General features: G+C 49.9%; 1 protein-coding gene across 2 annotated transcripts in view; it reads right to left on the reverse strand.

Annotated features, from left to right (window-relative positions):
* Positions 1-20,228, reverse strand: part of Ccdc88c (coiled-coil domain containing 88C) — a 127,305-nt gene that overhangs the window by 49,641 nt on the left and 57,436 nt on the right. For both annotated transcript variants that reach the window (XM_013346728.2, XM_026780707.1), the window contains 8 exons: positions 17,612-17,670; positions 16,729-16,812; positions 14,613-14,753; positions 14,047-14,231; positions 13,044-13,125; positions 12,614-12,772; positions 2,238-2,384; positions 1,500-1,644 (listed from right to left, as the gene is read on the reverse strand). In XM_013346728.2, the coding sequence (XP_013202182.2) occupies positions 1,500-1,644; positions 2,238-2,384; positions 12,614-12,772; positions 13,044-13,125; positions 14,047-14,231; positions 14,613-14,753; positions 16,729-16,812; positions 17,612-17,670 (1,002 nt within the window). The remainder of the gene's footprint in view (positions 1-1,499; positions 1,645-2,237; positions 2,385-12,613; positions 12,773-13,043; positions 13,126-14,046; positions 14,232-14,612; positions 14,754-16,728; positions 16,813-17,611; positions 17,671-20,228) is intronic.

A 20,228-nucleotide genomic window follows, 5' to 3' on the forward strand; every position in this document is an offset into this window, starting at 1 on the left:
GCAGCCTGTGTATATATGCCTGTGGCTGCCAGCCGGGGCTAGAACCTGATAGCCTGTGTATATATGCCTGTAGCTGCCAGACTGGGCTAGAACCTGGACAGATTTCTTCCAACCTCACAGTTACGTTGAAGAAAAGTCAGACAATACACTGCTTTAGATGTCTCAGTGAGATGAGGTAAATGTCTCTGCATTTACACACCCCAGGTATGCAAGTAGTACAGAGATATGCACGCAGGCAAAAACACCCATGCACACAAAATCATGTGGTCAGTGAGATGGCTCAAGGAGTAAAGGTGCCTGATGACCTGGGTTTGGGGGTCCTCAAGTGGTAGATAACCAATTCCCACAAACTGTCCTTGCTTCCAGGTATGCACACGTGTATAAATAAATCTAATTTTTAAAATTAAAAAAAAAAAAAGAAAAAATCTATCATGGCCATTGACTTAAAGGGTTCATAAACTACACCAAGCAGTATGAACTGACCAGGCCTTTGAAGCTGGCCCTGAAAGTCTGCACTGCTTCTCCAGTCCACCAGGGGGCAGAAGTTCTTCTTGGTGGACTTGAACTTCTGAGCCATAGACAATGCCTTCTCCCACCCACCCTGTGTGGCTCCCAGGCACCTCAGCTTGGTATACAGGCACCAAAGCAGACAGTTCAGTGTCCACTGAAACAAGCTAATGCAAGGCTTTCATGTTCAGAGCTGGTAGGAGCACTGGAAGAAATGACCTCGGTCATATTCTCAGGGAATTTTTATTGCTATCTTTCAAACCTAAAACAAGCCAAATGCCCAAGCCTGCTCTGTCAAGTGCTCAGTCAATACTAACTTGTTAAGTTGGGTGCATGGGAAAGGTGAACGTGGCTATTTTCAAACACAGGAATTGGCTTATTGTTTGCTGGGCGCTTGAGCTTCCTGCTGCAGTGCTGACTGGGGTCCCCCACCCTTCCCATAACTAACAGCTTATCTCAGGGTACCGGCAGAGGGCAGCAGTGCGAGCCAGGAAGAATGACTCTCCTCCCTCCCCTTCCCCCAAGATCATAAGGATCATAAAAAGCCAGAGACTAGGGAGAAGAGGCCACTTAGCATCCCCACCAGGGAGACAGGAGAGGCTGCATCCATCCTGCTCAATTATGCAAATGAACAGGGCAAATAATATCCAGGGTCCATTTATAATAAGGATTAGTGACCACTGGGGACACTTCTGGTGTCAGGGCTTTCTGTCATCAGCAAAGAGCTGTGATCTGGAAGCTTCAGAGTGTCCATATGGAAAACCCAGAAATCCCAGCACTTCATTTAGAGTTTACTTCTGGGCATCGGGGCTGCCAGGCCACTCATGTTTCCCCTGGGGATGACCATAATGAAACAGCTCCAAACGGTACTTGAGGAAATCACATTTACTCGTGGAGAATGGATGGACTGTTAGAAGCCACAGAGGCAGTCACAGGCTCAGCTCCTGGATGAGCAGTGGCTCGGTGGGGTCCCAGCACCGGGAGCTACGTACCATCGGACAGGTCTGCGTGCTTGGACAGCTGCTCCAGCTCCCAGCCCAGGTGGGCCGACTCGTTCATGCTCTGCTTCTGGGCGATCTCCAGAACCATATTTTCTTCTAGCAGCTCCTCGATTCGTTTCTTATCTGTGTCCCGATCCTGGGGTAGAAAGAGGCAACGTGGGAGAGGGAGCCAACTGGTCTCAGACGCGAAGTACCAACTACCATCCGCTCAGGACACAATGCTTCCTTCCAGACAGAGAGCTGCACACAAACACCCCCACTCAGGGCCCCAAGGCAACAGGGAGCACTACTAGAGAGTCCCTTGACCTGGCCACGTAGGTCAAGAAGGAAATTCTAAGGTCCCAGTGAACGCTCTGAACGTTGGAACACAAGGAACAGTGCTTTGCCACGTGACACTTGGTGACAGGACACTTGTCAGCCCTAAGGTAGGTCTCTGCACCCTCAAGTGCTGTGACGAGATGACATGCCAATGCTCAACCCATTCAAGAGCCATTGAGGACCCTTGAAAAAGACAATATGTGTTCACTCTTGCAGAAGCAACACATTAAGTCAGGTCCTAGCTGTTTTGAGGGCACTAAGTGCTCACTCAAGGCACCGAGTGCTGCAAGCTCTTCTCTTAACTCACAAGCTGCTGGGAGGCAGCAAACTCAGAAGCTGGCACACCAGAGGAGCTCGCCCCTCCTACACCCCCACCACGGCTTCTGCACATGGCACCTGCTTCATTCATACCAGTTCCAAGTCATGCAGTTTGGACTTTAGCTGCAGGTTCTCTTTCTCTAGCTCGTGGACTTTGTCACTGCGAGCCCGGGAGGCGGTCAGTTGCTCCTCCAACATGGCCTTGGTCTCGATTAAGATAATGTTGTCCTCTCTCAGTTCCTGAAGAGCAAACACCAACAGGAGAGCCATCAGATAAGGCCAGGGTCATGACCCTAGGACTTCCAAATAAAGTGCTTTCAGGCCCCTGAAGCCAAGCAACCAGGTGAGGGATACACATGGTGGGAAGCTCTGCACCCAGTCCTTGTCAGCCTCACCCATTCCCTTGAAGCCAGGCACGTAGACTCTCAAAGAAAAAAGCTCAAAAATGAAGAAAATATTTAATCGTGCTGGGGTGCAGATCAGCGTGGAGCGAGTGCCTAGCTTGCACAAGGCCCAGGGCTTGCTCCCCGGCACAGCAGATAATGAGAACTCTGGGAAAGCAGCCCTTCCTCAAGGTCTTCCAGTCAGTCAGATGATCCTCAACTTGGACCCCACTGGAAAGTGGACTCTAACGACAGTGTGGGTCACCTCTGACCTGGGTTCCTTTAACAAAGGGAAGGGAAGGGGGTGGCTGAGACTGCCGAGGGAGGGAGCCCAGGGCGAAGTCAGGGCCAGTCAAGTCGCAGCAGAGGTGCAGGCAGAAACTGGCCTCTGTGGGCATCATAGGAAGAGGCCAGTCTATGAGCCATGTCTGTCAGACCTTGCTGTCCTGAGTGGGGGTGGGAGTGGAGCGGCTTGCATGTCTCTCACATCTTCACGGTTTATTAACAGTACACACCGGGAACTGTCACCTTCCTCGGTGGGGAAGGTTCTCAAGGCTTGTCCCACTCACAGACTGCAACAAGGACCAAGGGTGGAGCTTGCCCTTACCCACCGTGTGTTCATTCTCCTACACAGGCCTGAATCCAAGCTTCCCAGGAGAGGAAAACACTCATGGACATGGGTGTGATCAAAGCTGGCCCTGGGGATGCAGCTTATTGATTCTAGAGTCTCCATGCCAACAAAGATCGCATCACTGGGGCTGGTTCTCTCTCAGCTGCTCCTCATAGCACCCCTCAGAGGGCAGGCAGGGCCAGTCTCTTCCCACAGAGGGAGAAACAACCCAGTACATGAAAGAAGGTGCCCAAGTCACAGGCCTGCTGTGGGCTGAGGCTGAAGTTCCCATTTAAGCTGTGGGCTCAGACTTTTCTCCATGACCCTCAGCTTCTCAGGGGCCTCTGGTGAGTAAGAGGCCAACGCTGCCACCAACGACATAAGACAGAGAACAGGGAGGATCTGGAATCAGAGAAAGTCCAGCATGGTCTTTGCGGTCACTGTCCATCCTGTGTCTAATAAGGTCTACCCAGCACCCCCAATTTCAGCCTCACTATTCAGATTTGGTAAACAACCAAAAGACAGGCTGTATGTCTATCTGCACCGTCAACTCCTACTTAGACTTCAAGATCCATCCTGAACGACTCCCTCTGAGGACTTGGAGTCGACATTATCCTGTTCACTAAGTCAAGTCCTCTTCCCCAACTCGGGAACTCTTGGGAAGGAACTGTTTCACTTCTGCTCACTGAGTCTTGTAGCAAGAGGAGATGGAGGTAGCCTATGTGGTGGCCCTTGAAGGACTCAGACACTAAGACAGGCAGGGACAGCACCTAAACACCTTTCAAACTGCCTCTGCTTTGGGCTCAATGTCCCCAGTATTAGGTAATGACAATCTACCCTGCCTTACACATCTACCACTTCACAGGACAGCAACCAGCCAGGAAAGACGCTGTACTTAAGCTCCTGACGGCCAAGAACTTCACTAGCAGTCTGCAGGGCTGAGAAGCTGACTCCATGGCTCTGGGCAGCTGTCTGGCACACCTATCTGTTCCAACCAGGAGGCTGTTATCAAGTCCAACCCTGCCCTGCCCGCAGCTGGAGGTTATACAGCCATAGGTTAGACTAAAGGTCCTGTCTAACTAAAGGTTAGACTTGAAAGAGTAACTGAGGGGGCAGCGGGCCAACCCCATTTCTGCCACGAATTCTGGCTGTAGGAACTCTCAGACTGGATAACTGCCTACGTGAAAATGTGGGTTAATACTGTATACACAACTCTGATTACACAATGCCTGGACTCACGAGCTCTCCAGTCACAGGCACTTCACACCTGGGAAGGACAAAGTTCAATCCAGCACTCGCCCACGAAGCAGCTCCTTGTTAACACATAAAAATTGTTTGGCAAGGGCTTAGGGGTGTTGCTGAACAGTGGAGGACTTGCCTAGCATACATGAAGCCCTGGGCTCTGTCCCTAACACTGGAAAACAAACGCATACAACAAAAATTAACTGGTTTCCCAGAGTGCCTCATGACCCCCCACGAACACTGAAAGGGATATGGAGTCAAAGAAAAGTCTCCTTTCCAGTGAGCTTGGGATTGCAACACAGGGCTCCTGGCATCTACTGCAACAGAAAGCCCAGGGATGCCAAGGGAAGCAAGAGCTGGGCCACCGGACCCATGGCAACAGGCCTCTTGCTCCTTCCTGACCTGTCTCTATCCCTCTTAGCCCCACTGCCATGGAGAGTCATGGGCAGGGTATGTTCTACCCTGACCCTGAAGGCCTGCACACCTGAAGCAAGGCCTGACCTGAAGAAATGTAGGGACCAGAGCAGAAACCAAAGGTCCCCTCTGTCCTGTTCAACTTGACAGGTCTCATCACAGTGCCCAGAAATCAACAGAGACAAAGGAAACCCCAAGGCAGAAAGAACAGAAGACTGCCCAGCCAGCATATGAGTTCCCCTCAGATTTAACACTCCTCACTTAGGACATGACTGCTTAGTTGGGCACGAACTGTCGGAGGCTGGGGTCCCCCATAAGCACCTCTAGTTCTCCTGCACCACCCTTACCCCCTTTTCTTCTCCCTAATGGACAAGGCTCCCCCTCTGGCAGCCACTCAGGGCTCTGGAGACTGCCAACCACATTCCGATCCCAGACCACTTGCTTAGCAACTGTGTCGCCTTTTGTTGTCTGGAGAAAGGAGGTTGCTACACCTCACAGGGTCACTGTGGGCCTTAAACGGTATGGTGGCACTAGAGCTAAAGGCTCTATAGTCCCTGTGTTCTATAGTCCCTACCGCTCACCTAAAGGCCACACTGCACGTCTTCTCCGTAAAGGACCAGAAAGCAATACTCTGTTGGGGCCAGAGGATGGGGCATTGTGTGCCAATAAAACTGTACCCACAAAAGCCAACGGTGGGCTGGGTTTAATCTACAGACTACAGTTTGCTGCTTGTGAGCCGAGAATGTCACTGGGGCAGAGGTTTCACTATCAGAGAGGCACATACTATCTGCCTGGGCATACAGTCTGGTCAGGAGACACAGAAACATGTATCACAGTAATACCTTACTTCACACACCAACCAGAGTGGCGGGGTCGGGGGAAGGGGTCTTATCAAAGAAATGGGAAGTACAGGATTTGCTGAGCTCACAGACCCAGCCCTGCACTCTGGCCCTAAACTTCTGAATGAATGAGCACAGGAGAGGCAGACAACCTGGGAAGTCAGCTGCAGGGGCCCAGGGTGGTGGCTGCAGTGGGGGATCAGGGGCAGCACTGAGTGCTGGACAAAGGGAGAGCATGGAGTCATTCCGGTGATATGAAATTTTACACACACACACACACACACACACACACACACACACACACACACACACACACACACACACACACACACACACAGAATATGGTGGACCATTGGAGAGGGCATCCCAGGAGTAGGCCAGAGGACTGAGCAGCATAGCTAGTTTAGATTCAGGGAGGGCTTCTGTGTACAGCTGCCGGAACAACCAGAGCAAGCCAAGAGAGGTCAACTAGAGACATGCACAGACTTCAGATACCTACTGAGGACAGCAACATGCTGAGAGATGGGAACGCAGGTTTAAGGGATGATGGGCCCCTGGGCCTGATCCTGGTGGGGTGAGGTGAGGAGAAAAAGAGGATGTGAACTCCGCACGAGTGCAAGAAAAATGACTGAATTCCACAGTCAGCACAGGCCGGCATGGAGGGCAGACAGTGATTCTGGACACATCAACTGAGGCTCCTATGGGACGGAGATCTGAAAGCAGGAAAGGGTCCAGCCCAAAGCCCAAGGCACTGGGCGCATCTCCCACTGAAGGTGACAGACACATCTAGAAGAGCTAGGAACCTCAGGGTACCTCAGGGTACAGGGGAGTAAGTCAGCCTGGGGTCAGGGCAGGAAAGACTAAATTCTGTCCCTTCCTGACCCTGCCCCCCCTACTGTCATCTTAGAGGTGTGATCTCAGAATGGGGTTTATAGGAAAGAAACACGTTGGAACTGGTCATTAACTCAGCTCCTAAGGACCAGGGCCTTGCCAGTGACCCACCCATCTCTCTGGCTGCCGCTTCCCTGCAAGACCTGTTCCAGGACTTTTATCTCCACTTGGGCTTCTCTGCAGGGAAGGGCTGGCTAGAATAAGCTTGCTGCAGGCATGCCTCTGTGCCTGGGAGGCCAGGGCAAGACACACTCCTCCTTCCGTAACAGGACAAGACTTGCCCAGCACTTGGCAGAACAGTGTACGGCTGGGTCTCTGCCCCCTCTGATTAGTTCGAAACTAGCACTTCCTAGAGAGCTGTGCATCTACACAGCACAGGGAAGACCACGGCCACTGTGCTCAAGATGCACACAGCATCTGATCGGCTGCCTTCTGCTTTATGCAGAATTAAAAAAAAATATTTATTGTTATGTATATAGTATTCTGCCTTCATATACGCCTGCACACCAGGAGAGGGCAGTAGATCTCATTATAGATGGTTGTGAATGACCATGTGGGTGCTGGGAATTGAACTCAGGACCAGTACTCTTAACCACTTAAACCATCTCTCCAGCCCCTTAGGCAGAAATTCTAAGCCAATCAGGAAATACTGAAAAACCTCCCAGGCTGTATCACTACCCTACAACCCTGACTGAGACCCTCTTGCCCCAGGCAGCGGCCCTGAGGACCACTGTTTTCAAAGGGAAGCACAGGGGCCAGCTATGTACCCATTCCACACCTTTTCCCTTCTCCAGCATGGTTACACTGCTCCCTGGATGCAGTTTCCACCCTTCTGAGAACTAGACCAGGAACCACAGAAACGCTGTTGCAGTTTAAGAACAAACTGTAAATCTGTGATCCAGATTTTACTCATGAAATCCAATTTGCTATGGCCCTCGGACCCGAGCTCTTCCTCACCTCCTCCTCCTCCTCCTCCACCAGCACCGACAGGTTCTTCTTCTGGGCATCTGCACGGGTGTGCCCTTCATCATCATCCATCAGAAAGGATGACTCAGTCACCCCCCACCGTTACCGAAAAGGGTCACAAATGGGGACAGCTGGTGTGAATGTGACAGCTAAGCAAGCCAGACTCTCACTTAGAGGAGCTTGCTCACCTGCCCATCATAACTAACTTGATCCATTCCAGTCCCAAGGAGAGTGACCCTCTGGCTTCTCCCTGCATTCTCTCTACAGCAAAAAAATCTCTACACAGCAATGGTTTCTTTCACTGGGTGCAGGGGTTCCCAAAGATCTTATGCCTGTTGCTATGTAAGGTAGAATCCACACCCAGGGTTGGAAGCCCGCAGGAACAGAGCAGACCACAGACAGGTATTAAGTTCTGTAATTCTCGCCTATGGAAGTGAGCACCCTGCAGCCGAGAGCCTCTGTAGCAAAGTATTATGGTAGCATACGCCTGTCATTTGTGCATGTTGGAGAATGGAAATCCACAGGTCAAGCAGGCCAGAGGTTGGAGCTAAGCGTCTCCTCAGTGACTTTTTTACTTTATTTTAAAAACATACTAAAACGGGACCCTCCTATACCTGCCTCCCCAGTGCTGGGATCACAGGAGCAGTCCAAACTCAGGCCCTCCTACGTGGAGCAGCATGTTACCAACTGAGTCATTACTAACCCTCACCTTTGAAGATGAATGTGTACGTTTATTTTATATGAGTGTTTTGCCTGTATTAATATTGGGGCACCACATACCAGAGAGGCCAGAAGAAACCATTGAATACCCTGGAACTAGGGTTAGACGGGGTTAGCTGCCATGTAGATGCTGAGAATTGAACCTGGGGCCTCTGAAGATCAGCCAGTGCTCTTAATCACTGTTTAGCTGTCTCTCCAGTCTGAAATGTGTGTTCTTTAACAGGTCCCTCAGCTGATTCAGGCCACAGCTTGAGAAGAAGAGCTAAGATGCAGGGAAGGAAGGTGTTTCATAGCTTCAAACTAGCATTTCTGTTTCATAATTAAGTTGATGTGGCCAACCAGGTATGCACCTATTCAAAGGGTTAATGGCCCCTTTCTCCATTTAGTTAAACGGTCTGTCTCTCTGTCTCTCTCTGTCTCTGTCTCTCTCTGTGTGTGTGTGTGTGTGTGAGAGAGAGAGAGACAGAGACAGAGACAGAGAGAGACAGAGAGAGACAGAGAGAGACAGAGAATGCTGGCTGTCCTCTGTTTTTCTCCGTATTCACTTGAGACAGTCTCTCACTGAACCTGGAGCTCACTATTTCTTTGGATGACAAACCCTACTATCCCTTCTTCCATCAGAGGTGCTGGTGGGCCCAGGCCCAGTCCTCTGATGGAGGGACAGTTACCTCAATCCCTGAAGGCCCAGACAATACCAGGACCTTCAGGGAAAGCAAACTACCCAAAGTCTCCAAGCCACACTTGACCTTAGGGCCAAAGCACACTGGTGCACAGGCCCGTGGGGGCTGGGAACAGCCTATGTCTACAGAAAGTACAGTGGTTACCAGGTCTGCAAATGCAGCACCACCCAAGAAAGATTCTGGTAGTATGATTCTTCAGCTCCTGGTGTGTGTCAGGACTGTTCCAGATGCTGAGAATATGTATCCATCAGCAGCACGAAACCAGGCTCCTTTCCAGAAAGGCCTTTCTGGTGGGACTCAGGAAAGCAGGGAGAAGCTTAAGTGTCAGCCCAAAGGAGCTTCTGAGATAGACACCAGCATTCCACCCGCTAGACTGCTGGGGAATAATCCTTTTGTACACTGTGAAAATGAGTGGCTCCCATTGTTAATAAAAAGTTAACAGGCTAAGCAGAACTTTCAGGGCAGAGAGATTGTTGGAAAGAAGGGAAAAGTCTGAGGAGTCTCAAGCCAGAAGCACCATGGGAAGTTCATAGATGAAGCAAACCAGCCTCGGGGCAGCACACAGATTAATAGAAATGGGTTAGTCTGAGTTGTAAGAGCTGGCCAGAGACAAGCCTAAGCTAGTGACCCACCATCTATAATTAATAGCAAGTCTCTGTGTGGTTATTTGGGAGTGACGCTGGGAAACAGAGAAACTCAGCCTATACTAGACATTGAACAAGGATGGTACACTCTGCATACCTTGGCTGGCTGGGCCGCCAAAAGCCTCCAAGTTCCCTTTGCATTGTCCACCATGGACACACCAGGACTGCATAAAACCCTGACCTCATCCCAGGTACTGATTGCCCTGCTGGTTGCTTTCTCGGGCTTCTCAGAATTTGACTCCTCTGCATGGTACCCCCAACTTGGAACTGCTCCCCATCATCTCAGGCTCTTCTTTTTCCTGTGGCCTCCCAGGAAAGCATTTCTGATTTTGGCCCGTGTCCTGAGGGGGGCTCTCTGTACAGCACCTGCGTAGCACTCGGACACCACAACCTGACTGCAGGCTTACTTACCTGCTTCTCACCGGACATGGAGCTTTAGGAGGGGACTGGCAGTGTCCCTGTCATTCCCAAGGCTGTCTCCATATTGTTCAATGTCACCACAGGGCAAAGTCAAACTCACACCAAAGTGTGCCAAGTGTGGAAAGGACAAAGAAGGTATCACAACTGTTTTTCACGTTCTCCAAGGGTAAAGGCAGCTCACACTTGCTGCTGGGAATTCTCCAATCCAAGGAGCATCCAAATGCTGTGTGTTCCACCATTACCTGAGTTCTGGGGCCATGTTGCACAGATGTACAAACTTCTCTGAGGCACAATTCACCAGGAAGCTCTGACCCCATTTTCTACAACCCATGCACACTTGCCCTGCAAGGTCTCACGTAGACAAATGCATTCCTTCTTACTATTAACAAAACTACTTCATAACTTAAGGAATTAATAATATAGAAAGTGTTACTGTATTCAGTTGAGTCAGGTGGTGAGAACATGGGTGGAAAGAGACATCCTGCAAACCTCATTCAATGTCTAGATTCGCCCTGCTGCAGAGACCAGGACTCCTGCATCATCATCACCATCAGCATCATCATCATCATCATCACCATCAGCACCATCATCATCATCATCACCATCAGCAGCAGCAGCAGGAGCAGCTCCTAACACAGTAGCTTATCTGCATGTTCACGGCAGAATATTGGGACAATGCAGAAATGAATGTGGAGTCTGGATCTGGGATCTGCCCACCTCTGGGATCTGCGTGAGTCCTGCCCATCACATTGTACTCCTGACCCTGTCTGGGGACCTTTTAAAGTCCCAACTTCAGGAGTAGTTGCAGAGACGGCAGTTTGGGAAACCTGTACAAGACTGTGTCTGTGGCATCAGAACAAGCAACAAAGCCCAACTGGGACACACTCTCCACCTGGAGCCCCGGGCCCGAGTGTACACCTCTCAACATGGGCTGAGGCAGTAAGCCATGTTCCCAGGACAAAGGAAGGCCAGGGCCTCTGCTCTAGCTCCTTGCCCAGCATCTAAGGTGTCTTCTTAGCAGGGAGGAGGGTGAGTCATCCAGCTACGGACATTCCTCAAGGGGACACTCCCTGAGCGGGTCTGAGAAGCAGTGCTCAGCCATATCCTCTAGGGCTCACCTCAGCAACCCTGGCTGCAGCAGAAGGGCGAGTGTGCCAGCAGGAAAGGGAAGTCCCACAGCAGGGATGACAGAGGGCTGCTAGACCTGTGCTCAGTGACCCCAGAAGCTATCCAAGTTCAGGCAGGACAGCTGGAGCCAGTGTGAGCAGGGAGGCAAAACCCATTCTCAAGTTGGGGGGAGGAGGGAGATAGCCCAGTGGTAAAGGCATTTGCTATGTAAGGTTGACAAATCAAGTGCAATCCCTGGAACCTACATTAAAACTAGACACAAGGGGGCGGAAGGGCAGCTCAGTGGTTAACATTTAGTCCCCAGCACCTGTCTCCATAGAGCAGCTCATAACTACTGCTAACCTCTGACCTCTGTGGACACCCGCACATGCATGCACACAGCCCCCCCCATACACCATTAAAAGTAAGGTTAATCTTTCAAAAAAAATTCAAAAGGCTAGACATGGTGGCACACATTGGTTGTTACGAGACTCCTACAGTGATGTGGGAAGCAGAAATGAGAGAACAGGATGGAGGCTCGCAGACCAGCCTGCCTGGGGAGATGCAGGGGCAGGGGCACCCGGGCAGCCTGAGGAGTGCAGGGGCACAGGCACCCGGCTGGCCTGGAGAATACAGCAGCATAACCACAGGAAGGACTCTCTCTACCTCAACAAGAGGCAGATGCCGGAAGGTCACCCTGATCTCCACACATACGCTGTGTGTGCCCGCACTTACAAACGCAATGAGTAAAGTAATGCTAACAGCCGGCAGGGCCTCCACTGCCTCGGGGTAGACGAGGGGACCTGCATTCCACATGGCTCATTTTTAAAACTTCATTAGGAAGCAGTATTTTTATTTTATGGATTGGTGGACACTGAGGCCTAGCAAACAGCCCAGAAACTGCAAGCCTTAAGAAACAAACCAAACAAACAAAAACCAAAACAAAACCACAGACAGAAGTCATCATCATGTTATTATGACGATTGGTTTGATGTCAACTTGACACAAGCGAGAGGCATTTGGGAAAATGGAATCTCAACTAAAAAAAAGCCTCCAAAAATGGCTTAAAGCTGAGTTTACGGTTCATCATCTTAATTAGAGATTGATCTAAGAGGGCTGTTGTGGGTGGTGCCTGAGCTGAGGAAGCCAGGGCTTCTCCATCAGCTCCTGCTTCAGGTTCCTGTCCTGACTTCCATCAACGATGAACTGTAAGCCGCAATGTAACATAAACCCTTTCCTCCCCAAGTTCCTTTTGGTTACGGTGTCTACCACAGTAATAAAAACCCCAGGACAGTCATAAAGTGGAGAAAGAAAACTCTACAAAGCACGGCTGTTTATCAGTCGACCCCATTCCCCTCACCCACCCAACATCTGGAGATGAGAGAAGGGCTCAAGGGAGACCCCAGAAAGGACCCAGGCAGGTGGGCTGTGCAGACAGCGGCCGCTGCTCTCTCCTCAGATCCTCCAAGGACACATGCTTGGTGACTGTGCCCAACAGCAGTGCACGGAAGCCTGTCTGGCCACCTCACTCTGTCTCGAGGGTGGCCACTCACCTCCATGCGAGCCTTGTAAAAGTCCACATCGTGCAGCTTCTCCTTGCAGCGTATCAGTTCCATCTCCAGCCTCTCCACACGGTTCGCCTTTTCCCTCAGCGAGTCCAGCTCATCCCGATAGGCCCGGGCTGAGCGGGCATCAGCAGCGAGCTGAATATTCTGTAGGCGCAAGAAGGTGAAACCCCAGCTTAAGACACTCATTTGAGGATCCAATCCCTACAGCCCGGGATCTCCTGATGGCCAAGGAGCTCCATGTCCATGCGCCCTGCAGGGTCTCCCACACTTTCACTAACACACACGGTTGGCATCCTGAGAAAGCTCTCAGGACAACAACTGTGAACGCTCTGCTGGACAAATCCCGTGCTACACTCGTGACCCCCTGGGACCGGTTACTGGGGAACCCCAGCCTCAGCCCAGGCCTTGTGCTTACATCTTGCTTGGCCTTCTGAAGCTCCAGGACCAGCTGGTCCACCTCGTGTCTGGTATCTGCAAGCTGCTCCGTCTTCTCCTCCCTGCACGGGTGATTAGGAGAGAGTGAAGGGGAGGATGTTTCTTGGCAGGCTCAGGGGAACAGGCTGCTACTTCTAGGACCACAGAGGGAAAAGGAGGGCACACAGGCTTCTAGGGGCCTGTGAAAATATTCCTGACATGTATTCTGTATGCTAGTACACACACGTGCATACCCACATGTGTGTACATTCACTTGTGCAAGTGCATGTAGTATTTATAGATTTGATAGTCCATGTCTTTCTCTATGCCCTCCATATCATTTTCTTGAGACAGAGTCTCTCATTAAAACAGGAACTTGTGTTTCAGCTAGACTAGCTAGCCAGCAAGCCCTGGGGACCCTTCTGTCCTCACCCCCAGTACAGGGTTACAGATGTGCTGTTATGTGGGTGCTGAGATCCCAAACTCTGCAGGCACTGTACCCACTAGGCCACCTCTCAAGATCAAAACTCTTGGGTTTCTAAAAAGCACCCTTAAACTGGGCCTAATAACCAACCACCTATTACCCCCTAAGTGAACAAGACAGACAGAGCCTAGCCACAGCTCTGTGAGTCCACAGGTAGCTCTGAGGCCAGACATGGAGAGGTAAGGCTGAGCAACTCCCCAGATGGACAAGCGACATTCACAACTTGAAGAAAACGGGAAAGAACCAAGAAAGCCAAGAAAACAATCTGTTCATCCTGGCCCTAAACTGAGTCTGCATGAGCGGCAGTCTACTTTGATAGGCAGCCTGGCTGAATCCTAAGCACCAGGAAGCCCTCCCTACAAGTGCAGGCCTGTAGAAGGCTGGTGATGAGCCTTCAGCCACAAGCTCAGAGCAGCCCCGCCAGCTGAGCTATCCCATAACACCACACACGCAAGCAAAGTACCTGAGAAGAACCATGCTAGGTTCATACCACAGAAGAGGGGGAAACGGCAGGACTCACAGTTCCTGCCTGACGCGCCGCAGCCTGGCCTTAGTGTCAGCCAGCTCAACAGCCAGGTGCTGCTTGTCTTCGCTAGACAGGCTACTGGTGGGGCTTGGTGTGGAGTCTGGACTGGAGAACTTGCCGGGGCTGGGAGGGTGCTGCGCCTGGAGGTAGTCCCTCTCTTGTGTCAGGTCCACAATCAGCTGCACAAGGACAGGGAGAAGACAGACATATTCGGGGTCACTGCTGCTCCCCAGACTGGCCCAGTGTCCAGGCCCAGATTCAGTGAAGAACCACCGAGACAAAAGACTGAGAATCAGGAGGGACAAGATGCTACATGTTTACAGAGCAGGAGCAGAACCCACCCGTGTTAGGAACCCTGGTCAGCCTCTGTCTTCCTGTGGGCATCTCTGCTGAGGCTGTTCACCACAGGGGCTATACCCTGGGGGAATACTGACATCCCACCCTAGAGACCCTGACCAGCAGGCCGGGAGGAATTCGGACCAGAGACAGAGAGGGAAGCAGAAGGAGAAAGGCCGCCTCAGGGACCCACTCTGCCAGCCACAGCTGTCCCACAAGCACACCTCGGTGCACTCGTCCCGTTCGTCGATGAGTCTGCGGAGGTGGAACACCATGTTTCTGGAGAGGGCCTCCAGCTCCTCGGGGGCCACATCTGGCAACTCCAGCCACTGCAGGTCAAACACATTCTCCTGGTTGTGGGTCACCTGTGGGAACACGGCCTAGGATTGCAGAGGCTGCTATGCGTGGTCCTGGTATTCCTGAATGCCCAGGGCCATGTGGGGTGTGACCCCGGCAGAGCCCAGGGCCCACTCTACACCTCATTCCCACACCAGGAACAGCAATTTACTCCCCAGACGTGATTAAGCCCTCACTGATAAATTCCCCATGCCCAACAGAGGGGGCTCCTTAAGTCCTGTCCTTGGATGACAAGATACTCATTCTCTGGGATGCTGTAAGCTGCGCGAACTCACAACACAGAGAAGGTGAGTTTTCAGTGCGTGGATGAGGAATAGCTCTTAGCTTATTTCTTAAAATAAAATCTAATGCAAATAGAACAAAAATGTTAAGCCTCTTAGTTCAGAATTGTGCGTACATAGCAATCTTAGGTTTCTTCGGGGGAGCTATTTACAGTTTTAGGCAATCTTGAGGTCCGAGCCTCATTCCCACAGACCACAGAGGGCAGCCTGGCTTTACCACTCTCCTACGCAGAGAGCTGAGGATCTGCTGAGCTGCTATCCTCTCATTGTTAGGAGAGAGATAGCATAACGGATGGGTCTCAAGGGGACAGCAAAACCAGGAAAAGAGGTGTCTACGGCAGAAGCACTCAGATGTCTGAACGAGGAGGAATCTTACCCCATGGTATCTTGCAGTCAGGATCTGAAGCAAGTCCCCAACCTGATCTAGGCCAGGGATGGGGAAACCCTGAGTCTCAATGTCACTGTGGATGGCTGCAGGGTCTCCAAGCCCGTGGCACGTGGTCACCTGAGTTTTTAACTTCAGGCCCATTCTCCCCCTCCCTTGAGTCTAAACAAGCAGTTCTATAGCAGATCCTGAGCATGGGAGCTTTTAGGAGGCACCCAGTGAATTCCTACGCTAGCTGTCAAATTTGCTAGTTTACACAGGCATCTTTGGTTGTATATTTCTTTTTCTTTTTTAATATCCTGCAGTCTGGGCAGTGAGTGGTAAAGAACTCACAAATTTCAATGACCTAAGTCTGTCCCTAGACACACATATTTGCAAAACACAATACCCACAAGGAAACTGAAAGGCAGACTACTTCTTAAACTCAAAGGAGCATAGTAATGGGTGAGAATATTTATTAAACACTTTCTCCTATGTCAGCTTTTCTGGGCCTCCTCCTACTGCATGCCACAAGTGGCTTCTACCTCATACTTCAAACCCTGAACCCTGCAGTGCCCCAGCCACCGTGGGAGCCAGGTATCCCAGCCACAGACATGTCGCCAGCACCTACCAGGAAAGCCCTGTGCCTGGTGCCTCTTTTAATTGCACAACGGCTCTTGCATGTTCCCAGTTCTGCATTTATCTACCTTGTCTAATTAGAGCGTGTGCTGAGCCCAAACAAGGCACTGAGCACCAGGACATCCCCGGTGAACATCTACCACACATGAAGCCACCTTTTTGGCTGACACCATCTCAGTCAACCTTAGGCAGAGGAACAGGAAGGTCTGCCTTGTCCATCCCCATGGCAGTGACCACATAGAGGCCTCCTGAGGCAGTGTTCTCAGGGTCTGCTGGCTCTGACATCTCACTTGGTGGCAGCTTGTTTCCTTGTGTATCGCTGACAGCAGTGGAGACTCTCTATAAAGATCAACTGTTCAGTGCGGGATGACATTTGCCAGAATACATTTTCAGGGCCAATAAATCAAATTCTGAGCCTAAACCATTTGACAGCTCTTAAAAATAGTCTGAGTCCATATAAGGCAAGAAGAAGCAGGCAGAAGATGACTTGATTGAAGTGTTGATTTTTTTTTAAAACCTCTATTTTATTTTAGCTTGCTGGTGGCTACCTTTCCAAACAGAATCAATGTGTCTGTGGTGTTATGAAACCTAAAATTAGCAGCACCATTCACGGTGATGCAGTCCTCAAACTTTTCCACTATGGAGATGTCACTTCTTGCTATAACCCCAGATCCACAGCCACCCCACCCCCATGCTTACCTCCTGGATGTGAGCCACAATGCCAGCCTGGGTCTCGATGTCCAGCTGTTTGATTCTCTCAATGAACTCCTCTTTTCTCTCACACTGTGAAGGGTTTACACAAGTTGATGGAAGCATTTGTCCAGGTACAGAAAACCTGGGTAGTCAACACACCCACTGGAGCCTGGGGACCTTGTACCCCCCTCAGACTAAGACTACATAGAGCTCCTCTGACCACATACAGGAGACTGACTAGTTTCTGAAACTTGCCTTTGATCCCTCCCAGGTGAGAACTTAGGTGGGACACAGAATTGCTTGCTTCATACAAGGTCTTCACAAGTAAAGGGAACACACCTGACTCAGGGCAAGGGCAAGCACCACAAAGGGCCAGAGGGCAACTATGTTTGCTTGGTGGCACCAGGGACAGAACCCAGGCTTTTATGCAGGCCAGGCAAGTGCCTTGTTAGTAAACTTGCACCAGTCCTCTTCATTGTTTGAGACAAGGTCTCTGTCCTCTAGGTAACCCTCAAATTCACAGTTCTCCTGCCTCAGCCCCCAAGTGCTAAGATCACGGGTGTGTGTCACTTCATCCAACCAGATGCTGACAGTTTTCAATTTCCTGGCCTCTGTCACAGTTCCTCAGCCCTGCCACCACAGCTGGACAGCGTGAGCGACAATTGTGAAGAACAGAGCGTGAAAGCAGCTCAGTAAAACCTAGTTAGGAAAACAGGTGCCTGAGATCTTGCCCACAAGTTGTAGCGAGCACACAGAATGCTATCCTGGCCTGAGGAGGTCTGTACCTCAAGATGCCTGGCACTACAGACGGTGCCACACTGTGTCCTACCAACTCCCGTAATGACAGACTGGCCACCCGGAACCCTCCCCAGCCACCGAGCAGCCCTACCTGAACAGCACAGCCCAGCACCAACAGCAACACCTTCTTAATCTCCTCCATGCTCTTCCCTGTGTCAAAACAGCAACAGATGTCATTAAATTCAACTGCTTAAGCAAGTCCTGGGAGATGTGTTTTTCTTAAAGGAGGCGCAGGAGGGAGGGGAGAATCAGAGAAAAGACAAAAATAAACCAAAATCCCAGTAGCCACTTACACATGCACACTACATAAGAGTTCATTTATTTTATTTTAACTATGAGAAGTCTGTGCGGAACCATTTGAGCCCTTTACCATAAAATAAAATACCTCATAAAATCTCTCTCCATGATAATCAACACACCTTCCCATCTGCAAAAACTGTTAGCGTGTACTATAAGCAAACTACAGGAGCCTCCTGTGCACGGCTTTGCCTGTTATGTGGCATCTCCAATAGAGCAGGCGTGACACCATAGCAAACGCGTTGTCTTCAACTTCACACTGCCAATGCTTATGTATCTCACATCCCCTCCCCTCTTTGTTGGTGTCGGACTGGAGTGCTCTAATATAAACCACAGAAAACATAGATGTCATCTTTTGTTGTTGGTTTTTTTTTTGAGACAAAGGCTTCCTATGCACCCTTGGTTGGCCTGGTCCTTGTGACTGCCCCCTTCTTCAGCACCCCAAGCTGCGGGCATTACAACCAAGCACCCACACTGGATCCACATTAGTTTTTGATGGTACCACTTCCAGGGGTCAGGTTTTGAGAAGAGCATCTTGTGGTTAGTTCTCTAGCGTTACTCACTTTCACACTTTCCATGTGGCCAAACTGTCCTACAGACGACAGGCTTTTCCACATGTCCTCCAAGTAACAGTTTCTACTTTCCAACTCTTTTTTTTTAAAGATTTATTTATTTATTATGTATACAACATTCTGCCTCGATGTATGCCCGCACACCAGAGCAGGGTGCCAGATCTCAGTACAGATGGTCATGAGCCACCATGTGGTTGCTGGGAATTGAACTCAGGACCTCTGGAAGAACAGCCATTGCTCTTAACCTCTGAGCCATCTCTCCAGCCCCTACTTTCCAACTCTTGATCAATACAGGCGGCTACTCTCTTAACTCTGCCATTAGGACAGGCCCCTAACTGTCCTTCATTCAGATTTAGATGTCTTTGACTGTGCTTGAGGCTGAATGAATGTCTCAATTACCTAACCAATACCCGAGGACCTGAGCTCTCTCCTGCTTCTGTGAGATGGAGGCAGTTGGCCAGGGTTGGGAATAGGGTTTCCATTCAAGCTTGCTTTTTAAAAAAAAAAAAAAAAAAAAAAAATGTGTTTCTGCTTTTTTCATCACATCCTGTCATACAACAGAGAATAGTGTTTGCCAAAAACATGGCATCATTTTCTTAAGACTTCTGACTCCCTGTCATACTGCACCAAAACGGACCTGAATACCAACTGGAGACTCTTGTGAACAATGTCAACCATCGCTGTCAATTTGACTAGATTTGGAAGCATCTAGGACACTTCTGTATGTGTCTTTGAGGCCAATTCCAGAGAGGCTTAACTGAGGACAGAAAACCAACACTTTTATGGGTGGCACCATTCCATGGTGCCTGAACTGAAGAAAAGGGAGAAAAGAAGAAGCCCCATAAGTGCCAACATCCCCATCCTCTCCTGACAGAAACAGAATATGAGGTAACGGGACCAGCTCTACACTCACACCATGAACTCCACATCTTTTCCCACCATGATGGATCCTCTTAGTGCATGAGCCAAAACAAACGTATCTTCCCTTAAGCTGGTCTGTCAGGTATTTTATAATGAAGAGAAAAGTAACTGATACAAGTGAAAAGACCATACCACACCTAGGAACTGGGATACAGACACAGGGGCATAGGCAGTTAATATAGGATTTCCCTCTATATGCTGTGACTATGTTTTATTACCATTGGTTAATAAAGAAGCAGCTTTGGCCTATGGAAAGGCAGAATATAGCCAGGCTAGAAGAGACAGAGACAAAGAGAATAGGCGGAGTCAGAGAGGTGCTATGTAGCTATTGAAGGAGAAAGCCACCAGCTGCCAGCCAGAACCTTACCGGTAGGCCACCGCCTCGTGGTGATGGCCAATGGCCCAGATAGTCCGACATCTATGATAGCTTCAGGACTGCTGGCTAAGATGGACCTAGCACAGAGGATACCCCATGAAAGGCCTGATTAACAGCACCCCAATTAGCAAAAGGTAGTCTAGACAACAATGCCCAAATTCCCCAAATGATTGTTTATAAATGTTTATTTACCTTTAAAGGGTGATATGCTATAGAGATGAATACTTAGCATTGGTATGGGTCTTGGTTTATATGTATATTTCTGCTCTTGATTAAAGTATTGTATTTGTGCAGCTCATTTAAAAATGTAATGTATAACTAAGAAATATGGGTTAATAGATAGTCATCTATAATAGTCAAGCTTGTAGTCACGTTAGTTAGGTTTTCTAAATTTATAGAGACATATTTCAGATGAATAGGTATTCTTCAAACCTTTCAAAGACTAGCAGAATGTTTTAAGAACTTAGGACTTGGGCTGGAGAGATGGCTCAGAGGTTAAGAGCACTGACTGCTCTTCCAGAGGTCCTGAGTTCAATTCCCAG

Source organism: Microtus ochrogaster, chromosome 1 (assembly GCF_000317375.1).
Source record: "Microtus ochrogaster isolate Prairie Vole_2 chromosome 1, MicOch1.0, whole genome shotgun sequence".
In the NCBI taxonomy this organism is placed as follows: Eukaryota; Metazoa; Chordata; class Mammalia; order Rodentia; family Cricetidae; genus Microtus; species Microtus ochrogaster.